The sequence below is a fragment of the Bactrocera latifrons genome, unplaced genomic scaffold (assembly GCF_001853355.1).
Source record: "Bactrocera latifrons isolate USDA-ARS-PBARC rearing strain unplaced genomic scaffold, ASM185335v1 scaffold_13, whole genome shotgun sequence".
NCBI classification, from domain to species: Eukaryota; Metazoa; Arthropoda; class Insecta; order Diptera; family Tephritidae; genus Bactrocera; species Bactrocera latifrons.
In genome coordinates, this window is record NW_017534741.1 from 496,654 (window position 1) to 513,354 (window position 16,701).

The 16,701-nt window shown below is 35.3% G+C and overlaps 1 protein-coding gene across 1 annotated transcript; it reads right to left on the minus strand.

Moving 5' to 3' along the window:
• Nucleotides 1–476: 476 nt before the first annotated feature.
• On the minus strand, nt 477–11,653 carry LOC108978930. The gene is made up of 2 exons (XM_018949449.1): nt 11,193–11,653; nt 477–1,184 (listed from the first exon to the last, which is right to left on the minus strand). The coding sequence occupies exons 1-2, from the start codon at nt 11,199–11,201 to the stop codon at nt 756–758; spliced, it is 438 nt and encodes a 145-aa protein (XP_018804994.1). The 5' UTR covers nt 11,202–11,653; the 3' UTR covers nt 477–755.
• Nucleotides 11,654–16,701: the final 5,048 nt, after the last annotated feature.

A 16,701-nucleotide genomic window follows, 5' to 3' on the forward strand; every position in this document is an offset into this window, starting at 1 on the left:
CGTTTTTAGTTTGTACTTGTTTTCCAATAAAATGAAAGCCTCACTAATAAACTTAAAAGAAAGTTATATATTTTAAGATTTTTTTAGATATACAATTTTATTTATTTATTTATATACATATTTTTCGTTTTACAAGGCAAATATTGTGGTTGAGTGCACTTCCATTTCGTATAATCGAATTAATTTCAACAATTCAATTTTAATTATTTTTTATCTTTTAGTTCACAACTCAACAAGTCTTAAAAATACGCTCGCTTCGTTTGCTAGTAACAAATACACACTCCTAAAAGTATGCTGCACTCAATTATAAGGAGAATGTAACATTTTTAATTTCGAAATACTTAGACAATAAAGTGTTAATTCTAATTTGCTAAGTACATATGTAAAGACACATGTAAATAATTATGTACAGAAAAAAGGGTTTTTGAAGTTTTCGATGGCCAATGTTTAGTGACGAAGTTCTCGCTTATGCTAGGTTTTTTGATTTCTTTAAATTAAGGCGACAAGATGTGCAGAGCGGAAATTGGTGAAAGGGAGAGTTGTATTCATGTTAAGCGATAAAGAAGAAATGGGGAACGCCAGTCGGTGCCTGGTGAATGTAAGAATAGGCAAGCGATGTCAACAACAAAGTGTAATTACATAAATATACAAAATACGAGTACAAAAAAAATAATAATATAATAAGATCGCAGTGTTTTTCAGAGGCATGCAACCAAGAACCGGTCGCTGACCCTGTGCTGTTTGTCGCAATCACTTCACACACGACGGCGATGTTTGGACAGCTCCTCCCGGCGAATCTGTTGCTGTTTGTAGACGAATAGCGGACGGAAGACAATGGCACGACGTGGACGCTCATCAAGTGGCGCAGCGCCAGACGCTGCAACGGCAGCCACCGGCGAAAGCGACACATCCAAGGGTACAGTGAGCGGTGCATCGGCTGCGGCACGACGTGATCTCACGTACGGACGGAATAGATCCGCTTTGGCAGCATCACGACGATACAGTGTGCTGAGGAAATCGAAGTACTGTGGCGAGCGCAGACTTTCTGGTCGTCGCAGTGGCGAGTTGTATTGGAAAAAGTTCGGCGTCTCCACGTCCAGGTAATTGTTGACGCCTTCCTGTGCTTGCACGCCGACGTTGAGGCTAGCCAGCGGCGCCAGAATGCAGAAAGCGATGATGCAAAACTGGAAAGAGTGAAAAAATCGTTTCATTATTTTCTTGCAACTAAAACATTTTTATTAAATATTGTCTAAGTGTTTAATATATACAAATTGTGGTTATCTTACTGTATATAAACACGAGATAGGGTCTCAGTTTTTGAAATATCGGTCTGAAATTTTGCTCACTAGCATTTCTCGTTAAGAAGCTACTTATACCTGTTATATAAACGGAACAATAAAAATCAAGTCTTGCTTGGAATTTTTTGTATTTGTGAAGGAGTTTATAGCTTCGGCGTAACCAATTTAATGTTTTTTTTTTTTTTTTTTTTTGTTGTGGCTGAATTCAATAACAAACTATTTTGCTGCTCTTATTAAAATTACCGTTGATTAAGGAGGTAAGACTAGTCAAAGCTGAGATCTTAATTTAAGAATATTATTGCAAAGGCTGCTTCACTCCACGAAATTATTCAATTAATTATTGAGACAAGGGGCTGTTGATGTAAATTGATTCGAAGCCGCCAAAAGTCCGTTATAAACAATTTTATAGCGCTGCAACGGTATGTGTGATAACAATCACAGCGCTGTTAGAAAAAAAATTACTTGGGCCGTAAAATTTTAATGTCCACAAGCAGCTGTTTCCAATAAAGCCGGATTGTCTGCATTGCAAAAATCGGTATATATTTGCATAAATTTCAAGACGTCCGACAGGTTGTAGCTCGATTTTTATTTTATTTTTTTTTTACGGATTTTTTGAGCGTTGAAGCGTTGAATAAAAATCTGGTTTCTATAACTACTTTTTTTTTTTTTGAGTTTTTTTAATATTGTTTATTGTTTCAGTTTTTGGTTTTGCGTACTTTTTATCGGCCATTAAAAGTTTTTTGTTTCACTTTTATTATGAAATTCTCATGGGTGTTGCGTTGCTGAGTCGCTATGTGAAGACACACATATGAAATTTGCTAATGTGACGTATGCGGATTTGGCAAAAACTCATTAAACAAACTATAAAAATAAAAAAAATAAAATCACGCTTTTAAGGCGCTCTTTAGAAACAGCAACAATTTAATGTCTTGAATTCATGGACGCCATTGTCAGACTGGCCAGACAGCTTAAATAAATTATTTTAATGGCAATAATTTGTAAAAACAAGAATAAATTAAAACTAAGTTATGCCGAAAAATATATATAAATTGATTGCGATTAGCGCTTATAAATCACTTTTGTACAGCTGTAATATATTAATTTTATATTAATGAGATTATTCAACAACTAGCATTTTTAACAAACTCTTTTACTGTAAAGTATAGCAAATAACTTCAGTTAACAAATTAGCTGTCTTTTAAGCATTAAAACTAATGATTTTTACTTAAACTTTAATGAATCAATGGTTTGTTGCCTCCACTAATTGTGTGTTAAGTCACTTCGTTAACTTATAATTCTTTATTGGCGTAGACACCGCTTACGCCATTATAGCCGTTAACTTATAAATAGCAAATAGCATAGTTTGCATACAAATTTGCAGTTGAACCCATCACCTAACGCCTTAAAGCTGTTAATATTATTAGTACTTCGTTTGAAAATTTGGGTGCGGTGTCAAACATTTTTAAGTATTGTTAATAAGTCACTCATACGCCATCGCCTCCTTAGTGCTTTTGTTAAACAGCCAGCAAAAACATTTGGCACTGAAGGCACTGAAGGCACTGAACTGCATGCAACAGACACGTGATCTCAACTGCACGAATACATTTGTGCACACAATATTCCCACAACCCCACAAATGCCGGATGGAGATTTAATATCAGCGCTTGGAAGTCACGAGCATTTTCGCATTAATTATGATACGCGCTACGTAAAAGTATGCTAATCTGCGCACCACTAGTTTCAACTTTGTGTAATGATTACTACTTCGACAACACGAGATTGATTAATTCGTACTACACGAACTCTCATTTGCCACAACCAAGCTTCATATTTGCCTCGGCTGTTTATAGAGATATTATTACCGCATATCACTTTTATTCGCAGCTCATTGACTTTATAATTAGTTGTTAGAAATTTTGATTATAGCTGTCGCTAAATGTTGCCGCAAGATTTATGCTGTTAAAGCCCCGCCTTAAGGATTTGCTTTATTTCTTGTTTTTTATTTTAATAATAAGCTCGTATTTAATTTCCCAGAAGTGTTAAAGTATAGTTTTGCTTGTAATCATTAGTTGTGGACACGATGGCTATCAGTAAAACGATATAGCTAAGTGCTCAGACGACAGAACCTACTAACTAAATACAAATTTAATTGCTTGTGGGTTGCAAAATTGCTTAACATCGACGATATATTACTGAGGGACTTTCCAAACAATAATTATCGGTTTTTCCTTACACACAACTTGAAAAGTAAGTAATTTTTTGCGTCGAGAAGAAATACCTTATTTTGAGTCATTAATTTTCAATGTTCTATGAGAGAAAATCTCAAGTTAATACCCATAGCATATGTTTTACGAAAATTGTATAAAAGTCAAGACCAATAGTTATGTTAGTAACACTATTTTTTAATCCAAACAATTACTCCTCTGCATTATCTCCACAAATTACATAAAGTAATAAAGGCGTAATGCAGAGGAATATCAACCGCCCCAACTTCACTCAACAGGTGAAAGAGAATACAAAAAACGTTTCTGAAGCAAGAGTATACCATCCCGCCTTAAAAGGAAAAACTTTGTATAAAGTGAACAGAAATCAGAGACAACTTTATACAAAAGCATAAAACAAACACTAGTTCACATTGCAAAATGAAGTACATTACAAGTAAACAAAGCAGTAAGACATTCTTATTCAAAGTGGAGAAGAGAAGAAACACCGAATCATCACATTAATTAAACCCATCAACCCAGGATAAATGGAACCACAACAGGTTACAGCAATTAACCAATATTGGTAACAGACACACCCATACATAAATATATACACAATTATATATTAAAATCAGAAGTTTATAGCATTAACACTAAACGAAGTATTTGGCTTTGAACAGAATCGGGCCCTTACGTTGACATACCACGACAACTATGCTCGATCTGTTTTCGAGGTGTATTGTTCTAAATAAGAACTAATTTTAATGCATTTTCAGAACATATCTTAGTGTATTCTGAAAACTTTTAGAATTAGAACATTCTAATACCAAGGTAGGTCTTAATTGTTGGTGAATTAGATAAGTAATTGACATTTCGCTCATCATTGAGATGCTCGTCTTATTGTGTTAACATATGTAAACGACAAAACTTGGCCAACGTGCAACAAGCAAATCTCTTTTTTTTTTTTTTTTTTTTTTTTTTTTTTTTTTTTTTTTTTTTTTTTTTTTTTTTTTTTTTTTTTTTTTTTTTTTTTTTTTTTTTTGTTTTGAAGATAATCTGAAGTTATTTTTGAGCAGGATTGTTTCACACTTTGTCATCGTCAACTGTAATACGAAAATTCACGTTCTGTAAAGAATGTGTTTCGAGCGCTACACTCAACTTATGGCCCTTTAAGAGTACTATTCGCAACACCATCACCCATCTTGAGGCCAAACATTCATTACTGGATAATCTGCGACCGATTAGACCACTTCCAACGCGCTGAGAAGAATATATACCAGCCGAAGTTGAATATACACGAAGATGGTGCAGAGTCGCTCAGACTGACGTATGGAATGACTTGAAGCATTTTATGGCAAGATTATTTTATCGAAATATACATGCAAAATACAGCTTGTGTAAGAACTGATGCACTTCTACCTCTCCAAACGACATCGATTTGATTCATGGGGTCTTGAAAAGTTTCAAGAAGATCCGACGTTTTCGACCCAAATTTTTTTCAGCGATAAGGACTATTTCTATGGGTTTGTATATAAGCAAAATCGCCACGTTTGTGACGAAGAGCAACCTGATGAGATTCAAGAGCTGCCATTTCAAACGGTTTGGTATGGTTTGTGTATCGATAATTCTTGAAAAATGCTGCCGGTGATGATAACCGACTACTTGGAGCTCGTGATCTTGGAGATATTTGGTTTGAACAAAACCGCGCCACTACTCACACATCAATGGACTTATTGAAGGAGCAGATCGTGTGATATCACACCGTTAAACTTTTTCATGTTTATATTTAATATATTTATACTTATATTTAAATATTTGAGGTGATTCAAAAAGTCAAACAGTACTAAGACACTAAATTAAATCTAACTCTACTTTTCTTTGTAGGTAGTGCCATGTCACACAAGTGTGTATACAACTTTTATGAATATTTATGAATCAGCAATTCAACTGAAATTTACTGCCACGCGAAATGTCCACAATATCAACGCAGCCATTTGCATATGAACTTGCTTTAGGCTCGATATTTCGAGTTCAAATCTTCAGGTCAAAACAAATATTGGCTTACATCGATTACCGAGTTTGTTGACAGCGGGCAATAATTTAGTAATTAGCAAAAAATGTATATCAATAACAAAGTACAGCTACGAAGCGATATAAAAAATAAATGATATCGAAATTATAAAAACACGAAGAGATGCACAAGCACGAGCGACAAATTGTAAATATTTGCATTCATTAAAAAAAATGTATATTAAAAAAAAACACAGGGCGGCGTTGGCCACAGAAGCTCGTTTATGCAACCGGTTATTATGGATGTGCAGCCATATGCTTGCGGAAGCTAGGGTGTGTCAATTTGCTGACAAGAATGTTCAGTAAACTGCAAATTTAAGGCAAACGGTTTGCGCATAATCTATCTTCACAAATTAAAGATATTAATATTAAAGACAAATTTGAAACGAAACTTGATAAAATGTTAATTCATTTGTTTTTTCTGCAGCCAACACTTATGTGTATTAATTGTTTATAACATTTCTTCAATAATAGTGAAGCTGTGCTGTTATGCATGCCTTAAGACCCCCCTTAATGCGCAGCGGTGGCTCTTTAGAAACCATCAACAGATTATCTTACATATAAATATGTTTGAATTGGGTTGAATGGCGCATAAATATAATATATAGCTCATGGCTAACTTGCCATATATCGAATGACAGATGGTCACTTACACACTTACACACTTACAACAACAAAGTGAACCAAACTATAATAAACTGTGCAGCAAATATGTGATAAAACGAAAAAAATAGCAACAATTTAGACACAGTGGACATATTATGGCAATTAAGAGCATTGACAAGCTAGTGTTGTTGTTTTAATATTTAAATATTGGAACTATTGCGGGCAAAAAATCAACAAGTAATTATTTTATACGTTTATTACACGGTTTTAATTGATAGGGCTATGCAAAAGACTTTTTTAACATTATTTCTTAATAATATTCAATTATACCATTGTTGATGCTATTTTTATAAATATCAACATTTATTATGAAGCTTAATTGAATGTAATGGCTGCTAAAGCTTTTACTATTCACTAACGGTATATTAACAGCAAATTGCTTTCAATTTATGGAAATTAGTAAAGTGTAATAATTACTTAAGTGAGGAGAATCAACACATCTCTTTCATAATGAAATAATGGTGCACAAATGTGAAAAAATGTTTTTTTGTATGGCTAGAAGTATACATAAGATAGCTAATAAAATAATAATTACGGTAGGTGTCGCTGGAAGTTTACCACGAAGTTTGTAACGCCCCGAAAGAAGTTTTGAATACTCTATAAAATATACATTGCGACAAAAATGTACCCGGAACTTGTAAATAAAACGCAAAATATTGAATTATTCGTCAATACCAATTTTTTCGCTTTCAAAATAATCCCAACCAGAAAAAACATTTATGGCAACGACTTCTTTCTAGTCCCAGAAACACTTTTCATAAGCACTTTTTGGGATGGCCTTCAGCTCCTTAACACATTTTTTTTATCTCTTGACTGAAAAGGGGATCGACTGAGCAACAATTTCAGTTTGCAGAACAAGAAAAAATCACACGAACCAAATCTGGTGAATACGATAGTTGATTGGTCAAAATTGTGGCTCGATGCGATGGTACATTATCGTCGTGTAAAATCCATAAATTGTTCTTCCACATTTCCGGCCATTTTCGACGGATGTTCTCAATCAAACAATATAACTCCTCCTTACTGACCATCTGTCCTGCCGGAACAAATTCCTGATGCACCAAACACGGATATTGAAAAAAAAACAATAGCACCTTTATTTTTCAGCGGCTTTGTTGCATGTCTCATCGGCAGTTATAATGCTCTCCATGAATGTGGAATCAGAATTCACATGATCACGCATGTCCAAAGAGACCAGTTTACGGTGCACTTTATGAAAAAAAATCATCTTTATCGGAAAGAGTCGAGCAAGACGCGTTTCATACCCAAATTGACGCGAATGGACTCGGGAGAGATGTCGAGCACTCCTGCCATCTCTCCAACACTTGCCTGATGATTTGCAGGGACCATATCCTTCATATTTTTATCAGTTGAATAGGTCGAAGGTCGTCCAGAACTGCATGTCTTCAACGATCTCTCGACCGTCCTTGAAGGTTTCGTACAACTTATAGGCTTGTGTTTTTGATAAAACTGAATCAATGAAAATCTTTTCCAATAATCGTAACGATTCATCACACGAAATTTGGTTAGAAATACTAAATTTGAGACAAATTCTTTGTTCGATATTATCATACATTATCAAACACTCTACGAACTACTGAGGTATACCGACTTAAGGGGATATTCTAGTCTATAAATTTGAAAAAACCGAATTTTTTTTCATAATTCGATAGTTTTGATATTCAAAAATATTTCCCTAAACGGATTTTTCAAAACTCAAACTATTTTCAAAATTATAGCCACTTTAGGGGCAACTAGACCGCTTGAGCGAACTATCTATCTATCTATGGTATTACGCTGCCCGAAACTTAACGTAAAACTTTAAACGCGTTTTTCTCAAAACTCCTTTTTTTGATGCGGAAGCCGCAATATCTCAAGTTCTAATCTGTTCATTTATTTGAAATTTGGCATGAATATTCGTTAAAGATATATCTATCACTAGAAGCAACAAAACATAAAAATTTGAAATTTATAATATTTAAAAAAAAAATCGACTAAATTTAAAAATTAGTGAAAAAATCGACCTTTTTTTTGAGTAGCCGCCATTTTATGAAAAAAAAAAATTTCTTAGTTTTGCTGCTTCATGACATAGCGACATTCGTACTCATTAAGAATATGTCATTGTTTTATTTTTCCGATAACAACAAGGGTAGAAATCATGGCGATGAGGACCCGGCCTCTTTTTTGACCCCTTTCCTTCAAGGACGCATAACTCGACGAAAAAAAAAAATTTTTTTTTAATTTATTTTGTGTGCTCTTCTAAGTTTAAAAAACAAATGATAAACAGATGGTAAAAATATCTAGTGCTTCTTTTTTATTAATTGTTGAAAAAAGCTCGAAATTCGAGTCTCTAGACTAGAATACCCCCTTAAGCTGCTGCTATATTTATAAATGATCAGAATCGGCTGAATCGGCATGAATCGGAATCAGCAGAGTTGATTAAGCTAGGCGCTCAGTTTCTGAGATATAGATCTGGAAATTTTCAGTCGTCCTTTTCTTCCTAAGAAGTTGCTGCTTTCTCGAAAACTACGATATCGAATATCTGCGTTACAAGTTTAAGTCCTTGCATCGAAAACTTATTTTATTTGAAGAGCTAACTTCACCAAATTTCGTATGGGTTATTGCCTAAGGTAACGATGTAATCCCCGAAGAAAGTGGACCTCTAATATTGACGTGAAAATACAGTAAGACTATTGATCAGGAAAAACTTTACCTTCTCTGGCTCCCAAAGGGTTTTGACCGCCTGACACATCCATTTAATTTTTAATTTAAAAACATAATTAAAAAGACGTGAGAGCCTTATGTCATTATTAATTCTGCTCATAGAATTTTACAAATCCGTCACTCACTAAAGTGTCCCCCAATTGATTTTGAAAGAATAAAGAAATGAATTAAATTAATTGAAATCCAGAGCTCAATTAAAATATATCGGATAAGAACTTTAAAGTCAATAGGCATACAAAGTTAACTCAAAGGCGTAGCAATTATTTATGTGCTGATCCCTATTGCGTTGATTACTTCCCACTGCTTTAATTACCCTAAATCGACTGCAACTACTTAAATTCAATCAAAAAATAAAATAAATAAACACAAATATTAATTAATATTTGCATTTTTCCATGCCATTGACTCAAATATAATTACAGCGTATTAAAAGTATCTTTTGCAGATCATTGTGCCGGTTTAATTAAAATTAATAACGGCGCAGCAGTCGCACCACAATCCAAATACCGATAAAAGCAAATGCTTTACACTAAAACGGTGTCCCAGCCAAGCTTAATGAGAATAAAATATATAAATTTTAATTGCGGGTGCCCAACTCAAATTAATCCACTTAGAATGGCGCTGTTGACTGGAAAATATTGCAAAAAACAGTTATAAATTGACATATAAATTTGATGATTTAAATCGTTCAGCCATAAATTGCGGCCGAAGATCCGCTTTGAAATTGCCTTCGAATTTGGCTTGCATTTTTAATATGCACATTGTAATTGGATAATAAATTAACTGTTAAATTCGCGCTAACACGCTCGCGAATAACTTTACCAAAGCAGATATTTCAAGCGCGTCAATGGATATATGAAAAACGCCAATTTAAGACAAACACTCATTTAATTTCGCTCACAATATGTGGCCTCTGAATATACATATATGTACAGCGTCCATTTTTTTTTTTTTTTTTTTTTTCAAATCGTAACTGTTTATTTAGATGCAAACCGCTGGAGGCGTAAACAAAATGATATTTATCGAAAAATTAGAATATAATCGCAATGATGTGACCTTGGCCAGAAGAGAATGTACTGTTATGGGTTTTGCACTGCTCGTAAATTAAAATTTGCTTCAGTTTCAGTGACTTTTACGTATTGGGAGTTTGACTAAGCCTTTCTAAAACAAGAAATTGATGTATCTAAGAATGAGGATAATGATTAACCTATTAGGTTGCTAAAGAGCCTAACGTGATTTAATGCAACATCTAACCTTGGTCTTACTAATATTACATAACCGCTTCGTACGAGTATCCTTAAAGTTCTAAGACTTCCTCCAAAACAATTAACGAATTATGCTATACTTCAAGGACAAACTGGAAATGAAATACACCATCATGAATAGAATTACATATCACCATATTGGGCACAGTAAGTTATCCTCACGATGTTTCCCGAGAATATGATCCTCTAACGCTAAAACTGAAATTCGAAAATTATATCAGCCGAAACTGAGAAGTTCCAAAAAGATCCAACGCTTTCGAGTCGAATTTTGTTCAACTGAAGATGATGAGGATAATTTCTGTCTCAATGAATATGTAAGCCGAAATGCTCGAACGTGTCATCGAAAATTGGACTCAACGGATGGACTATATGAGGCATAGCCGTGGCCAACGTTTGAAATGGATAATCTTCAAAAAATAAAGCTGGGAACCTTGAAATGAAACACCCTTTAGTTGTTGTCATGCTTGCGTTCAATCCTGAAACAGGAAGGCAACAAACACGTGAAAATGCAGTTGACGACCCTGAGTGCTTATACTCTCCCAACAATCCTAAGGGTGGACCTAAGATTTGTCAAGCTCGAAATAAATTATTACTATACACAAGGTAATATTAATTATATTATTTAGATGCTTATAATATCATTTTTGAAGAGCAAACTCATCGATTAACACTTTTTTTTTTTTTTAATCGAACATTCTTATTGGTTAACTCTATGAATATTTTCGTATGGAGAATTGTGCAGATAAAAAGTATACATTTTTAATATTAATTTCATTTTCAGATTTTGACTCCAATTATCGGTACTTGTAGAACAAATGCGCCTAGTACAGGCTTTTCAAATTCGAAAGTTGTGGCCAAAATCAAACCAAAATTTTGATTCACTTTAAAACATAATTTAATATATTTGCCCAATAAGCAATACTTTTCCAACTAATAATATTTATTTTTGTTTGTTCAATACTCACTTTAGCCATTGCTGCTTTTATTAATTATTGTTCCAAATATTTAAATTTCAAAGACACTCAAAAACGATTTGTGTTATGTCCTTGTAACTGATTCAAGAAAACTACGGCACACCTTACAATTTTTAACAAATTTTGTTGTAATGTTAACACTCCTTGTTCCAGTTCATTTGTTTAAGATTTATATTTCAAATATTTGGCTTTCGTTTTTCAAAAATCCGCAAGGTTGAATCAATTGATTATCACAGCAAATAATTGTTTTGACACTTTTTGCGCTGTTGGCGACTTTTTATTCAAACTTCTTGATACTGTTTTGAAAAAAATGCATTCACTGGGTGCGATTCACACTTTCAATTATTACTGTCGCACAAGCTTTTATTAGAAAAAAATTCTTTGTTCGACTTGCGAATTGTTTGCGATCATTCGACGATCGATCTGTTCGGCGCAAATTTTGTTATTTTACTGTCAAGAATCATTGTGACAAATTCACATTTATATATGATTTTTTATCGCCTCAAGCGCATTGTTGTTGTGATCATCATCCGAAGTGACGAAGTAAAAAAACAACAAAATACGTCAACAACACTAACAACGGCGACTCTGACAATGAAAATAACGAATCAAAATACAAAAATAAAATTAAGAAATAAATAAATAAAAACACAGCAATATTAGAAGAAGCAACAACAACGCCAGCAGCTCAAACAAATTCAAGAGCGGAGTGGTAGCGACAGCCGCAGCATACACCAACAGGTTTGGCTGTCCCAGCTTGCGGTTTAAAGAAGACGTCGGCAAAAGTCGCTCCCTTCACAGCCGAAGCTAACGTTGATGTCAGTGGTGCCCCTCTAATCAAGCATGAAGCAAACTGAAGATCTGTGAATCGCAGAGGGGGCCGCCCCCGAAGCTCTTCAGAATGTATATCCAAGAACTTAATTATCACTTTATCCATTATGTTAGCAGGAATTATGACTATATTAATGATTATTATGATATTCTCATTATGTTTGATTTTCGTTTATTTATTTGCACTATTCAACGATTTAGCACCTCACAGCTACTTAGCAGCTTGGATCGCTACTAGATTTTGTCAATGCTTGTTGTTGCTATTGTTATTAGAATGCCAACGCTTCGCGCTGGGCGGTGGCGCACGTTTTGTCTGCATCATTGTTGTCTAAGTCGGATGCGACTCAACCGATAAGCCAGTAGTTATATACATTTCCATTGAAAATTTTCACTCTTTGCGATAATTACACAATAACAGTTTGTGCAAGTCTGCCCACCCCTATACAGAGGTATACCAATCAAAAGCACTTCCTTGCGACAAGCAATTATCTCGGAAGGTTTTTTCTACCACTCTGAACATTTCGACAGCAGAAATTTTATTCCGTACACAAAACTTAATGAAACTTCTTGTTAAATATTTTCAATCATCGCCACTGACAGTCATACCAATGTAGAAAAAATATTTTTTGCACAGAACACTACTTTAAAAATAGCCCGAATATACCGTTATTAAACTCTTATGAAAACTGTCCACATTTCATTTACTCATTGTTTGTGCAATAAAACTAACTCAAAGAGGTTAATTTCAATTTTACGCTTTCTATGAAGACCAGAGAGATGGATTTCCTACACTTGTAAGTAACGTCGAAGTTATTCAATGCTATAAAAGATGGGTTGGAGGATGGAGACATATGACTCACGCAAGTCACGCAAATGAGTGGCCAGAAGCGATTATTTTACGCATGGCCCAAGTAGGTCACGATCTCCGGTCTTTGATCAACTATCTTCTGCATAGCCTCAGAACATCCGTTTCAAGGCGAGCTAAAGTGAGAAGGCGAAACATCTCCTCCACAGGCTTGTGCGCAGAGTTTTAGGCCCGCTCCCAACGAAAAGGAACAAACAACCAGCAAACAAGGACTACGAATTGAGGGCATGTACCTGGAATGTCCAGTCCCTTAATTGAGAGGGAGCCGCTGCCCAGCTGGTTGATGTCCTCTTATAAATAAAAGCAGACATTACCACCGTCCAAGAAATGCGACACGAGTAGGTCCTTGTGGCATTTACTACAGTGGCCATATAAAGGAGCGCAAGTTTGGTGTGGGATTCGTGGTGGGAGAGAGACTCCGTCATCGAGTACTATCATTCACTCCACTGAATGAACGTCTAGCCACAATCCGCATCAAAGCGACGTTCTTCAACATATCGCTGATTTGCGCCCACGCCCCGACGGAAGAGAAGGACGATGTGACCGAGGATGCCTTTTATGAGTGCTTGGAATGCACTTATGAGAGCTGCCCCCGTCACGATGTCAAAATCGTGCTTGGCGACTTTAACGCCAGGGAGGGCAAAGAAGGTATATTTGGCACTAAGTAGTAAATTCAGCCTCCACGACGAAACATCCCCAAATGGGTTGAGGCTGATCGACTTCGCCGGGGCACGAAATATGTTTATCTGTAGTACTAGATTACAGCATAGGAGAAATCATATAGTTACCTGGCTGTCCTCGGATCGAAAGCCACCAACCAGATCGTTCATGTTGTGATAAACGGGCGTACGCTCCAAGGTACTAACATCAACTCGGACCACTATCTACTCGAGGAGCTGACTTTATGCCGCAATGTCTGAATTTAATATCCAAGCAAAACTAATACGACTATGTAAACTGACGTTGGCAATACTAAAAGCTCCGTCAGCAATACAAAAAGCTCCCTCACGACCTGGAAGGACCTCTCCGAGCCGTTCGATACAATACGAGGTTTCAGAAAAGGCTACTCTTTTTCGTGTACATTCTTCAGTTACTATTGGAGAAAATAGTTGGAGCTGCAGGACTAAATAGAGAAGGACCATCTACTATAAGAATGCTATTGGCGTTTACCGATGATATTGATATCATTGGTCTCAACAACCGCGCCGAAGCGAAGCAAATGGATCTGGCAGTGAACGAGGGCAAGACGAAATATCTCCTGTCACCAAAAAAAACAGTAGTCGCAGTCGCGACTAGGCTTCCACCTCACTGTTGACACTCATTACTTCGAAATTATAGATAATATTGTCTATCTTGAAACCAGCATTACTAACAACAATGTCTGCCTGGAGATACAACGCTGAATAACTCTTGCCAGCAGGTGCTACTTTGGACTGAGTAGGCAATTGGAAAGTAAAGTGCTCTTTCGGTGAATAAAATCCAAATTCTATAAGTCACTCATTATTCCCGTCCTGCTATAGATATGTTGCAGAGCCATGGACGATGAGAGCATTTGATGAATGAAAGATTATGAGAAAGATTTATGGTCCATTCGATGGATCGATGAGCTGTATGAGATATGTGACGACATTGATATAGTTCAGCGCATTAAAAGATAGCGGCTCCGCTGCCAAGGTCATGTCGTCCGAATGGACGAAAACATTCCAGCTCGAAAGTATTCGACGCAATACCCGCCGGAAGAAAGAGAGGAAGAGGAACACTTCCACTCCGTTGGAAAAACCAGGTAGAGAAAGACCTATCTTAGCTTGGTATTTCCAATTGGCACCACATTGCGAAAAGAAGAAACGACTGGCGGGAGTTAAGGAACACATCGCTCACCCAGAATTCTTATCAACTAAACAGACGAATATATACAAATATCAAATATCAATAGTTAAACATGCTTATCACCTCAACAAATATTACTATCGATTAGACGACCCACAGCGGCACATCGGCTAATCTTTGTCAGAAAAATGGCAAAAGCATCTTTATTAGGAAAATAGTGAAAACATCTTTATCAGGAAAGCAATAGGAACATCCTTATCAAGAATGCAGCAGTACATCCCTATCAACAAACCACAACTATATAAGTAGTCTTAAGTCTATTATAAGCACGCTGTAAGAAGAGGGAGTTGTAAGAAGACGGTTTGTTAATAAAAATGTAAAAATAAAATAGAAAATCTTTACATTATTAACTCGCGCTGTTGTTAACTCGGCTATAATCGCGTAAGCGGTGTCTACGCCAGTAAAGAGAATAAAATACGATGCAACCTGTATATGGATTAAAGTCAACATGAAGATCGAAATTTTTTTAATGGATATACCAGGCTTATGGAAAGGTATGGATAGAGCTCTGTTCATAAACGGATGATATATTGAATAAACCCGTCGTGAAACAAATTTCGTTTTTCATTCTGATCACCAAGGTGTATGCACAGATTAAACTATCATTAATATTATAGTCGATTATTTGGTTTACTTTAATACTTGCCTCAATATACTAGAAAATATGATTATCAATGCGCAATTGCTTTCAGTTTTATAAACATAAACGATTATTCACTAAATACGGCTGATTAACCAATTTGTCTCATTTGCTCTTATCTCTCTGATTTCATATACGTCAACATTATTTAATATATGGGATGATAATTTATTGAATTAATTTTCAATTCCCACAATACATAAATTTGCATTTTAAAACCATAATCGAAACCGGAAAATGCTCCAATCTACAAGTTACTTTTAGAATAAGGAGCATATTATTTATGAATGTATAGCATACAATTAGACCAGTGTAGTAAAACCGCTTTAGTTCTAATAAATATGTATTTGGCAAAGGTGTTCCTAAATTGAATTCATTGAAAACATAATGACGGTATTTCCAGTTCAAAAACCTTAATGAGTCAATACCAAGCAGAGGAGGAGAGTTAATGTAATTCCGGCTTGTGTGACGCTGAAATCCTTTTGGTTGTAAACTATCTGAAGAATGTTGCTCTGGTAATAGTACTTACTTTCACTGAGACTAAAATTATGGTCAAATGCTTGCTGAGCAACAACTGTCTTCAGTTTCTTATTTAGTATCTATAACTAGCCCAAGCCCACTCAGTAAGTTGAGTCTAACAAGCCTCATACTGAAGAGAAACCAGTTGCCGACTAACTGAATTTGCATATCTTTCGTTGTTCGTCAGCGTCATTCGTGCTTTGTGCAGACCAGTTTTTATTGTATTATAGAAACACACGCGTATATTATATATTATGGATATTCTTAAATGTGATACGTGTCTTTATTATGATGCGAAATTCACGTGTGAGAAACTTGAAAACAAAGCCTTTTTATGTGACAAAATCTATTGTACATATAATCGGCAACAATGGCATAGTAGACGTAAGCAATCAAATCACCATTTCGGTAGATTTGTCATTTTGTGACGAATATAGAAAACTTTTCACGTTTTTCCATATTTTTCAAAAAATAATAAGTATATTTGGTGGTGATGCGGTACTAAGTGAGTCGTTGTTAACACTTCGATGGTCGATGACGAACTATATTTCAATTTTGTGCTTTTGATCTAACATTCTTACATTCGTTAAGTTTTAGGATAAATTACATAAAATGGCAACTCAAGAAGTATGATACGAATAACTATTATGTACAGTACAAATAAAAATTAGGAGTTATTATTATAATTAGTGTAGAGTGGCGATCTCCACATATATCTATGCTTTGCGGGTTTCGGTTTTTTTTTTTTTTTTTTTTTT